The sequence below is a fragment of the Lineus longissimus genome, chromosome 7 (assembly GCF_910592395.1).
Source record: "Lineus longissimus chromosome 7, tnLinLong1.2, whole genome shotgun sequence".
Taxonomy (NCBI): domain Eukaryota; kingdom Metazoa; phylum Nemertea; class Pilidiophora; order Heteronemertea; family Lineidae; genus Lineus; species Lineus longissimus.
This window is the reverse complement of record NC_088314.1, coordinates 4,377,539-4,388,112: the sequence shown is the minus strand read 5'-3', so window position 1 is coordinate 4,388,112 and position 10,574 is coordinate 4,377,539. Positions and strand designations below refer to the sequence as shown.

The 10,574-nt window shown below is 42.3% G+C and overlaps 1 protein-coding gene across 2 annotated transcripts; it reads left to right on the top strand.

Moving 5' to 3' along the window:
• Nucleotides 1-2,992: 2,992 nt before the first annotated feature.
• LOC135490830 (haloacid dehalogenase-like hydrolase domain-containing 5) lies at nucleotides 2,993-9,736 on the top strand. Of its 2 annotated transcripts, none has more exons than XM_064776373.1 (8): nucleotides 2,993-3,149; nucleotides 4,719-4,857; nucleotides 5,229-5,536; nucleotides 7,234-7,324; nucleotides 7,586-7,628; nucleotides 7,800-8,020; nucleotides 8,225-8,367; nucleotides 8,588-9,736. In XM_064776373.1, the coding sequence occupies exons 1-8, from the start codon at nucleotides 3,127-3,129 to the stop codon at nucleotides 9,027-9,029; spliced, it is 1,410 nt and encodes a 469-aa protein (XP_064632443.1). In that variant the 5' UTR covers nucleotides 2,993-3,126; the 3' UTR covers nucleotides 9,030-9,736. The 2 variants fall into 2 exon arrangements, with proteins under 2 accessions (XP_064632443.1, XP_064632442.1); XM_064776372.1 differs by lacking the exon at nucleotides 2,993-3,149 and adding an exon at nucleotides 4,092-4,251.
• Nucleotides 9,737-10,574: the final 838 nt, after the last annotated feature.

Genomic DNA, 10,574 nt, shown 5'->3' with positions numbered 1-10,574 from the left:
AGGATTTGCTATAATTGTCTCCTCCAGCAGGGGATGGATGACTTCTTTCATTTGTCTCCTCCAGTATGGCATGTATATCTCATTACAGTTGTCCCTCCTCCAGTAGGGTAAGGATGACTTGCTCCAGTTGTCTCCACCAGTAGGGGATGGACAATCTGTTTCAGTTGTCTCCTCCAGTAGAGGATGGACAATCTGTTTCAGTTGTCTACTCCAGTAGGGGATGGACGACTTGTTTCAGTTGTCTCTTCCAGTAGGAGATGGAGGACTTGTCTCAGTTGTCACCTCCAGTAGGGGGTGGAAGACTGGTTTCATTTGTCTCTTCCAGTAGGGGATGGACAATCTGTTTCAGTTGTCTCCTCCAGTAGGGGATGGACAATCTGTTTCAGTTGTCTCCTCCAGTAGAGGATGGACAATCTGTTTCAGTTGTCTCCTCCAGTAGGGGATGGACGACTTGTTTCAGTTGTCTCTTCTAGTAGGAGATGGAGGACTTGTCTCAGTTGTCACCTCCAGTAGGGGGTGGAAGACTGGTTTCATTTGTCTCTTCCAGTAGGGGATGGACAATCTGTTTCAGTTGTCTCCTCCAGTAGGGGATGGACAATCTGCTTCAGTTGTCTCCTCCAGTAGGGAATGGAGGACTTTGCTTAACTGTTGTCTCCTCCATTTGAGGAGATGGGAAAACTTGTGTTGTCTCGCCTGAAGGAACATGCTTGCAGGAAATGCTTTGTAACTTCTATGGAAGCCGCAATCAGTTGCCGACACAGAATTCTGACAGATGGTCATCTGACCCTCACTTGGTACTCGTAAATATTTTCGTAAGTCAGGTCAGGGACACTTTGTAAGTGGTTGCGGTGTTCGTGTTAGGTGGCACTCTTAACAATTTCAATCAATCCAGGATCAATTAAAGGCGTCCGTGACGTAGCAGCAATTTAATCAATCAGTGTCTCACCGTGGATGAATCCGATTGGTCAATCAATGTATCATTACATGGCGTCCTTGAAAGGGGATCGATGACATAAGGTGACCTACTCCCAACAAACTGGAGGACATTCGCTTATTTGCAATTTAGGTCATCGCTCAAGGAAACACTTCATGCCATTGTTACCACAAGTGGTATGATGACGTCACTATAGATAAACATCAATCAGATTTGACATTTTCCGGCTCATATTTATCATATGCAGGAAGTCATTTGTAATTTATAGGTCTATCTACATGTATCGAATATGCATAAATATGAAGATGATGCATCAAGGCACCATCAATTTATTTTGGTTCGTGGTGTAAATCAGCTGATGTGCTCTTTGATATTGAGTGTTTTTAAATCTAACGTAAACTGCTGGCTTTTTTTCGGCGAACTTGTTCTTCAAACAGTTTCAAGTGGGCGCTTATGAACTTGAAGTAGATGTTTATTTGTTCTATTGAATTTGATAATTATCAAAGTTTTGGGAACGATGTTTTAACGCGCGCGTTTCGGGTTTTAGTCCCCTCCCAAACAAGCTTATCGTTGGGAAGATTTCAGTTTCTTCATTTCACAAGGTAGCACATTCAGCATGCGTATCTTCTTTTATAAATTCTGGATTTACCTCTTCCGAATCATGCCCCCAAAAAGTTTATGTCACCGGACTGCCTCTGGCGCATATGGAATCTTTTGTTCACCTGACACCATATCAGGACATTTAAAACTTTTACACCAGTCCTGCTTTCCCCGGGCTTTCCCTTCTTGTATATCATGTCCAAGAAGTCGAAGTTCGCTTCTTATCTTCAAGGGTCTTCGAGAAAAGAATACAGTAGAACCTCCCCTTGCGGACACCTCTGCCAGGCGGACACCTCATTACGGACACCGCATTACGGACATGTTCGTTCAGTCCCGATTTTTTCTGAGTCATTTGCTTTAACCAAAACCTCGGTACGGCGGACACCTCTCTACTCCGAATTGCGGACACGGCCATGGTGACTTTTTGGTCCGATCACCACGCAATTACGGACAGTAAACAAAAACAATGGCTTCCCTTGTTCACGTAGGTAGTCGATTAGACCTAACAGGAGTGAAGTTTGCGTAATTGATGAACATAATTAGACACAAAGTTCAGTTAATTGGAGTGGAGTGAATTCAATATCCGTTGCTCTCCTAATTAAAACAGAATGTATGTTTAATTATCTTCACTGTGCATCACATTGCCAAGCTACTGTATATTGTAACATTAATTGCAGTTCATTGAGTTGTTTGTCCCCTTGTGCTCTAATAACGAGTATTACTATAATGATGTACGCTGCCTATGTAATAGCGTGCGACACAACCTGCATAATTAACACAACCTGCATAATTATATCAATGTTGGCAAATTAATATTACCTCCACTAGAAATGCCAATTAACTAATTTAAAGTTCGCATATAAATGAGAGGTTGTACTGTATAAGGTTCAAGCGAACATTAATTGCAGTTCATTGAGTTGTTTGTCCCCTTGTGCTCTAATAACGAGTATTACTATAATGATGTACGCTGCCTATGTAATAGCGTGCGACACAACCTGCATAATTAACACAACCTGCATAATTATATCAATGTTGGCAAATTAATATTACCTCCACTAGAAATGCCAATTAACTAATTTAAAGTTCGCATATAAATGAGAGGTTGTACTGTATAAGGTTCAAGTTGATTGTTCTTCAAAATATATGAAAGAAATTTTAAAATCTGTTTTCGTGAAAAATAGAGTATGCTTTTCCTTTCAACATATTATTGTTTGCTTATTTAGATAAATCTGTTTTTGTCAAATAGCAAATAAACCACTCGTGATTAAAAGTGGTAAACAATAATAGGTATTACCTAATTCTGTACTAATCTATGACCTACATTGTTTCTCTCTAAAACACTGCCTATTCAGCTATCTGGAAGGGTAACCTAATTTCAATCAGCCAATCAAAGCACGAGGGAGCACGTGGGATTGACATGCGCCGCGCACCAAAGGGAATAAATAGAAATTGGGAAGTGGTAAAATCAGATTTGTGATAAAACTTCAAGATAGAAGATAACAAGATATTCTATTGTCCTCTTTCGAGGTCACAAAATATTCGATAAATTTTCGCTTTTTCACATTACCAGCTGTGCGAAAGAAAGTCCAGGGATGAAGTTCAAGTCGATCGCCAAGTAAGTCATCGACTATTTTACGTCTCTACACAGATTTTTTTCGATTCCCAACCCCTAAACTGGTATTTTATTTGTGAACCTTGGAACAGGCCTCAGCATTCTCGCCTTCTGCATGGTTGTAAGTTTCCCCCTCACAACTTAGCATGATTAGCCAACTACAAATAAGCCTATTCTAATAACAAAAGGAATAATAATAAGCGCGTATTCTTTTTACCGGGCAAGAAATCATCGCTTTTTGAGGAATATTTGCATGGTGGGAAAATAATACTATAATTTTACCAGCTGCTTCCAAAGATCTTCGCTTTGGACCATGCATAGGCATCGAGAACGACCCGGCCAATGACGTTAAGGAGCCGTCCCTCGAATCCGCGCCGCGCGTTGACAGAGCATCGTTTCGCACAACGATTATCGCTGCACGGAAAGCTCTCACACAGGTCCAGTCGGTATTATAATCGTTAAGTCAGCCAGATTTTGAATTGATCCCTTTCATGACAATTTGATGATGGAAGGTGACTGGGCATAGTGTCCCCACCCTGAACTTCAGTGCAACACTCGGCACTAATGACCGAGCTTAGACAACGTGTGCGAGGGGTGGAGCATACGACTGACTCTGGTGTTCGAGGATGGTCTTATATCATTCTGAGATCAGGCTTTTTTCACTGATTCGTTCTTTACAAAATATCCATAGGCGGAGTACATTGAAAATCACTGGTTATGCCACGATGGTCCTATCTTAGAGTAAGGTCCTGTATAGGCAATAACGGATATTTCTATTGGCCGTACTGGACAGGTACCCGCTAGTAATACAATAATAGTCCTGCGCCAAATCGGGCTTTGAACTTAATTGATTGTTGGGGGCCATTGTTTTATTGAAATATAGATTTTTGATTGATGGTAAATATTAGGTCATCCAGGGACTTGGGTTATTTTGTCAGCCTAATTATGGTTACCCATCTGAAGCAAACATGAATAGGTCATTTAGAAAAGAGCTATAACGCAACCACCCAACTCTACCTGCGTTCCTCTCAACGCTGATCGCAGTAGTGATGTCTTCGCCTACCATAAGTCCGAAAATCAAACTAAAAACATGCGGAAAGATACTGTATGTATAATTATCTCTTATTATCTCATATTTAAAGTCATTGTAGGCCTACTGTATTGTTTAACTCTCGGTGGTATTATATCATATAAATGATATTCTGCGCAATTTAGATAGATTACGTTTGTCCCGGGTCTTCAATAACGGTCTTGTAATAATGTTCTTGCAATAACTAAAAGGTAAATATCTAGGTCTATACTAGTAAAGTTTATTTTTATTATGTGTATGTAGTGTCACCCCTGATTGAGATGGCCAGCCAGAATTTGGCTCATGAAGCCAAATTCATATACACTCTGGCGTCACAGTCAGGTCCTTCGCGCGAACAAAATCTATACTCCGGAGGCAGTGCACCGGCCTCATCCTGTCACCCGGAAGGACCATCAGGATATAGGAGTCTCACAAAATCTTAAGCGATTGTACCGTTTTGCTTCCTCCTTACATTGACATGTTTGATGATTTTCTCATTTTAGAGACTCGCCCCGGACAATTCGGGAGGAACGGCGCCTTAGCGCCAGCGAAGATGCAGACGATTTCCTGAGCGATGATGACGCGGTGTTTACTGAAAATGCGCAAAGCGGGGATGAGCAGCAGGAGCCAGAACTAAATCAGGTAAGGCTCCGGTAACTAATAAATTATATATTTTGCTGTTGTAGTGGGAGGCAATACAAATAACGAACTAATATCCCCTCAGCGACTCTATTGGCAGCAGCTAGGTAGGCAAGATAAAGTTACACGAAGTCGCCAAAAGGGGTGTCTCCCATCTCACACTACGTCAAAACTATTCACACTAGTACGAGAAACATATTTAGTGGTGAATCAAAAAAGACCCAATGCCCCTGTGCATATAAGTCACCCAAAGATGGCCCATTTGATCCACTGCTTCTGCCTATCGCCATAAGAGCATCAAGTCAGACATCTGCCATGGCCCCCAAAACGGCTGTAAACGAAATCCCTTCATATCAACGTGTCGTTTCTTCCAGCCTCGATATGGCGTCCTGTTTGACATCGACGGTGTCATCGCGCGTGGTTCCAAGCCTCTCCAAGCAGCTAAAGACATGATGCCATACCTCCTGAACCCTGACAACAGCCCGAGGGTGCCCATCGCCTTTTGCACGAACGGCTGCAACAAAGACGAGGACAAGGCCAAGGCGCTGTCCGAATGGTTGGGGGTCGAGATCACCAGGGACCAGGTCATCCACGCTCAGACTCCTCTACGAGTGTTCAAGTCTTACCATGACAAATACACGCTGGTCCTTGGACAGGGCCCTATCAGGGAAATAGCCTCAGAGTATCCTTTGTCAAGTTGAGATTAAAGAATGCCAAGTATTTCAGTGTTTGCTTCGTTCAACTGAGCTGCCTGTTTCATCATGTTGACTTTCACAAGCCCTTTGTAGAGATTGGAAGGTGAACAAGCACCCGAAAGCTTGGTAGTAATGCTTTCGATTAACAGTTGTAGAAGCAGAAAATATCCCCCTGGAAAAAGTGTCCGACCCTATTGTATTCTGACGGATTTTTGAATCTGGTTCTATAGAGGCCATGTCCGTCAATATATACATGTAGCTCAGAGATTAAAGCGCATAAGAAATCCTTTGTTCCCCGGACATCCTATCCTCGGACATTTCAAACTTCTACACTGGCTTCCAGAGCAAATGAAAGTTTCACTTGCACATTCTATTCTATTCGACAGTGCATCCCGGCAGTGCATGGCTGGGGCATGTATGACATTGTGAAGTCAAAGTTAATAGATGTAAAAACAATGCCCTTTGGACAGTTAATAGGCTAAATGGTAGAATTGTGCAGAGATTGAGAAATACGAGTTAATGTCAAGGTTCACCTGATCACGCTCAACACGAGTGTCCCAGGCCAGGCACGGAGAAAACTACGGCAATTCGGGTCACTGTTGACGTCATCAATCAGCTGATTACTGGAATTGTTTATTACATGTCAAGCGATTAAGTCAGATAGTTTGGTCAATCATTATGTTTATGTAAATATCATTTTCTAGAAGTTCGATGGTTGACGATGGGCTTAGAGCATTAGCAGCAAAATGATACGTATTTGACTGTATCCTGTCCAGAGGCAGAAGGCACTGACAGCAGCGGACGCACTGGACAATCAGCTATAGAAGCGTACGCATTATCAGCTGTAGCAGCGTACGCATTATATCAGTACGCATTATCAGCTGTAGCAGCGTACGCATTATCAGTACGCATTATCAGCTATAGCAGCGTACGCATTATCAGTACGCATTATCAGCTATAGCAGCGGATGCATTATCAGCTGTAGCAGCGTACGCATTATATCAGTACGCATTATCAGCTATAGCAGCGGACGCATTATCAGCTGTAGCAGCGTACGCATTATATCAGTACGCATTATCAGCTATAGCAGCGGACGCATTATCAGCTATAGCAACGAATGCATTATCAGATATAGCCGCGGATGCATTAGCAGCGGACGCACTATCAGCTATATAGTAGCGGACGCACTGTCAGCTATATAGTAGCGGACGCACTGTCAGCTATTTAGTAGCGGACGCACTTTCAGATGCATTTGCTTGTATGATATCGTAGGCATAAACAAATGCGACGGGAATGGAATTTCTTTTTTGAAAGTGTATCAAAATAAAATGCTTTCAGCCTGGTTTTCGCCGTTGTTTAGGGCCTATGTCCTTAACCAACTTACTCCCCGGGCTTACTCAGGAAGTTACCCAGTTGGACGAACTCCAACTTGGTCATAGCCTACATTTCACCCACTTAGTCGAAGGTCACTGGCACATTTGTAATTTGTGTCATAACATCATGATCTATTGCTATGTCACCGTTTCATGATACTTGTTTCTTGATGGTATAGATCAAGGTTAACTTGAATCAGTCATAAATTTTAATTTCCTATCGAACCTGGCCTTGGACATTCAAAGATAGGTCAACGATGTAAATCACTCTGAAAGCTTTGATAGTTATCGTTTCCTTGACACTTGTTCAGTCTTGGCTTCACCAACATATGTACCATTGATGACATCATCAGGGGGTTCCCATTATTGGACATGGTCGATCATGCCAACAGGAAGAAAGTGGTAAGTTTAATATATCATGATTTGGTAAATTTGAGTAAAGGACAAATCAAATCTTCATATTTGGAGCACCCCGGTAGCGACGTTGTTTTGGCGGACACGAGAAAAGCAACATTCTAATCAGCGGAGAAACTAGATCCTTGCTAAAATTGACTCTCTGGGCCTTCTTATTGTTTTTTCATGGTGTCTTGAGAATCTTCCGGTGGAATGGGTGAACAACTGTCAATCTAAGCTAATGATAACTTTCCTCTTCTATTTTTTTAGGCGAATGGATACCAGGCGAACGAAGACGTAAAGCGAGTTGAAGGTATGTCTACCTGAATCGAGTTTCAAATGGCAGCCGATGTTTCTACACGTTTAAGGTATCCTAACAGTCATATGTTGTGAGACAATAAGTTATTAACAGATCTTATATAGCTGTTATCGGACGCGCGACCAAAGTTATACCATCCTCATTTATTTTCTCGTTTGCGTTCAGCTATCGTGATGTTCGGCGAGCCAAACAAATGGGAGTCTCATCTACAACTGTTAATCGACTTGCTGGTGACAGATGGCTACCCCACCATGGCACCAGAGGGCTTCCCCGAGAAGCATCTACCAATCCTCGCCTGTAACATGGACCTTGTCTTCATGGCCGAGGCCTGCATGCCGCGGTTCGGAAACGGGTCCTTTTTGGTGTGTTTAGAAAGTCTTTATAAGGTATATATGCAATTACTTCGACACCAGATAACCCTTCATTCATGTTTACATAGTAATGATAATGATGAAGTCCAGTATTTGTGTGGCGCCCCAGGAATACCAGAACAGTCACAAGCACAAGCCTGGTCCAATTTTGAAACTATATTGAAAACCACTGGGTTTGAGAATGCATTTTTATTGAGCATGGAGATTTTTCTCTTTCAGAAAATTACGGGTTACGATCTGCAGTACACGGCACTGGTGGGCAAACCGAGCGAGATCACTTATCGGTATGCGGAACATGTCATCACTATGCAAGCCAAGAAGATGGGTTTCAAGGAGCCTATCATGAAACTCTATTTTATTGGGTAGGTTTAGTTAAATTCCTATGTGGATTATAAGATTTCAGACGGGTATAGCCTATCAGTATCTTCCTCCTTCAGCACCCGAACATTTGATTCGTAGGATCCATTATTATGACGGGTGTCAAACAAGATTATTTTCAGAGCTTTCATCTGGTCGCTTTTGCCAGGGAGGTAACTTATCCTTTGTTCATATCAAAGTCATAATTTTCATCTTCCTTTCCAGAGACAACGCCGAAGTTGATATCGTTGGTGCCAATCTCTACGACCAGTACATGCAGCGACAGCGGCGGCGTAGCTTCCAAATGTTCGAGGAAATGGGAGGGATGATTGACATCACGAGATTACGTAACGAGATCGCCATTTCAAAATGTCGCGCAGTTCCCTCAGAGGCTATATTCAGTACGCAGACGGTGCGCAAGATTGACGGGATTCTTGTTGGGACGGGGGTGTTCGACCCAGAGAAGGAAGAGAAACTCTCGGAGAAGCAGAGGTCGACTTACCGTGGCCACAGGGACTTTGATACGAATGCTTACAGTGAGTTGAGGAAACCCACCATATATGTTGACGATGTTTGCGAGGCCCTCAAATACATTATCGGCCAGGAGAGGATGTTTGGTTCTGAAAATATCAAACCACAGCGAGACTCTTTAGACTCGGAATCATAATTTTCATAATTTTATTGTCCCTAAGTCCTATATACATGTATATAGCTTTAGGAAATGCTTGTTGGCAACGTCATTCACAAGACTTAATATAATATATAATACTGGGTGACACAAAAACGATTTTATACTTCTGATTATGAGTAACTCCCGCCATAATATCATCAAAAATTTACCGAATTCCGGCCACATGAAGCCAAAGATTACGAGCGATCTTTAGCACCCAAGTTTGATCTATTACCCGGTATAAACGTATTGCGCAATACCACGGTAACCATTTACGATCATATTTCTAAGTTTAATTGGACGTTATTGGTTATCTGTCAAGCTCGAATCAAAAGTATTGATTTTTTTGTGTCACCTTGTAGGATTTGTCTTGAATAAAAGACGCACCGAAATTGTGATGTCCGGACCAAGGTCTTTCAAAAGGGTGTATATATTCTGGTCAGATCGCTTTGTACAGAAACGAGATGTTTGCATCTTTGTATGTTCTAAGGGGGATTATTGTTATTATTTGTATCACAATGATGGTGCTTCAGATAAACTGCATAGCCTACATGAAGCAGTAGCCCAACCGTTGTTGGCCTGTAGGCCTAATCTTACATCCACATTAATGCATTTCACTGTACAAATTAAATTATTAAACTGCTAGATGATGTACATATGTTTTCATGTAAAAGCAGATTATCATAAACCTAATATCTAAAATATATTTGTGTTGATGTCTGATCAACTGACTGGATCAGTGACCTGATACCTGCCACGAGGACCAGCCGCTAAGGGCACTCAGACTTGGGCCTCTATCCTTCCTATTGGCCTGGTCACATTATAGGTTCAGTACGTTTCAAAACATGAACGGTTGCGGATTGCTCCGAAGTAATTTTTCACACTGTGCAAGGGAAAACCTTTCTGGGCCACTCTGTAGAGTTTCGCAAGTTTCCTCATCAGCCTCAGGTGGGACAATGATTTTGACAGGACCCCAGCTGGCGCCATCTGAGCTAAAAAAGTGGAACTACGCGATTACTTATGGCACCGACGGCCGTCAGATCGCAGCTTGTCTTTATACGAACTCTCGCGGCATTACTCCCATGGGGACGTTTTATGTGCGTACTATGTAGTATGAATGCCAAACGGCAGGGGAGCCAGGAGCGGGTTGTGAAACATTACACGGCTCAACTTCTTTCATCTGAAAAATATCACCAATGTAATTCTAGGTTCTTCCAAAGTTCTATATAGTAGACAGGTTTTGAACCCCGGATTTTAGTCTTAGCCAATCAGCAACCATCCTGTGTTACAGGGCCTTTAACTTTATATACTTACTGACCTCAGCTCAGAAACATGACTGTGACTGAGGATGACCCTGGTATTCGCATCCTGAGATCAGGCTTTTCACTCATATGTCGGCGCATGCAAAACGAATATATCGAGAGGCGGAGTATATCGAAAACCCTGGTGCCAGGTGGTATTCGCATCTTGACCCTTAATGTATTGACATCGCTCAGCTTCTTGAAAACGCACGGAGGCAAAATATTCTTGAAGTTCGGTATG

What these genes read in the sequence shown, in the direction of transcription:
- LOC135490830 (XM_064776372.1), top strand. Translation starts at nt 4,196, where the DNA reads ATGTCTTCGCCTACCATAAGTCCGAAAATCAAACTAAAAACATGCGGA. An exon ending in ATGCCAACAGGAAGAAAGTG is followed by an intron (nt 7,325 to 7,585) that starts GTAAGTTTAATA and finishes CTATTTTTTTAG; the next exon opens with GCGAATGGATACCAGGCGAA. An exon ending in GTTTAGAAAGTCTTTATAAG is followed by an intron (nt 8,021 to 8,224) that starts GTATATATGCAA and finishes TTTCTCTTTCAG; the next exon opens with AAAATTACGGGTTACGATCT.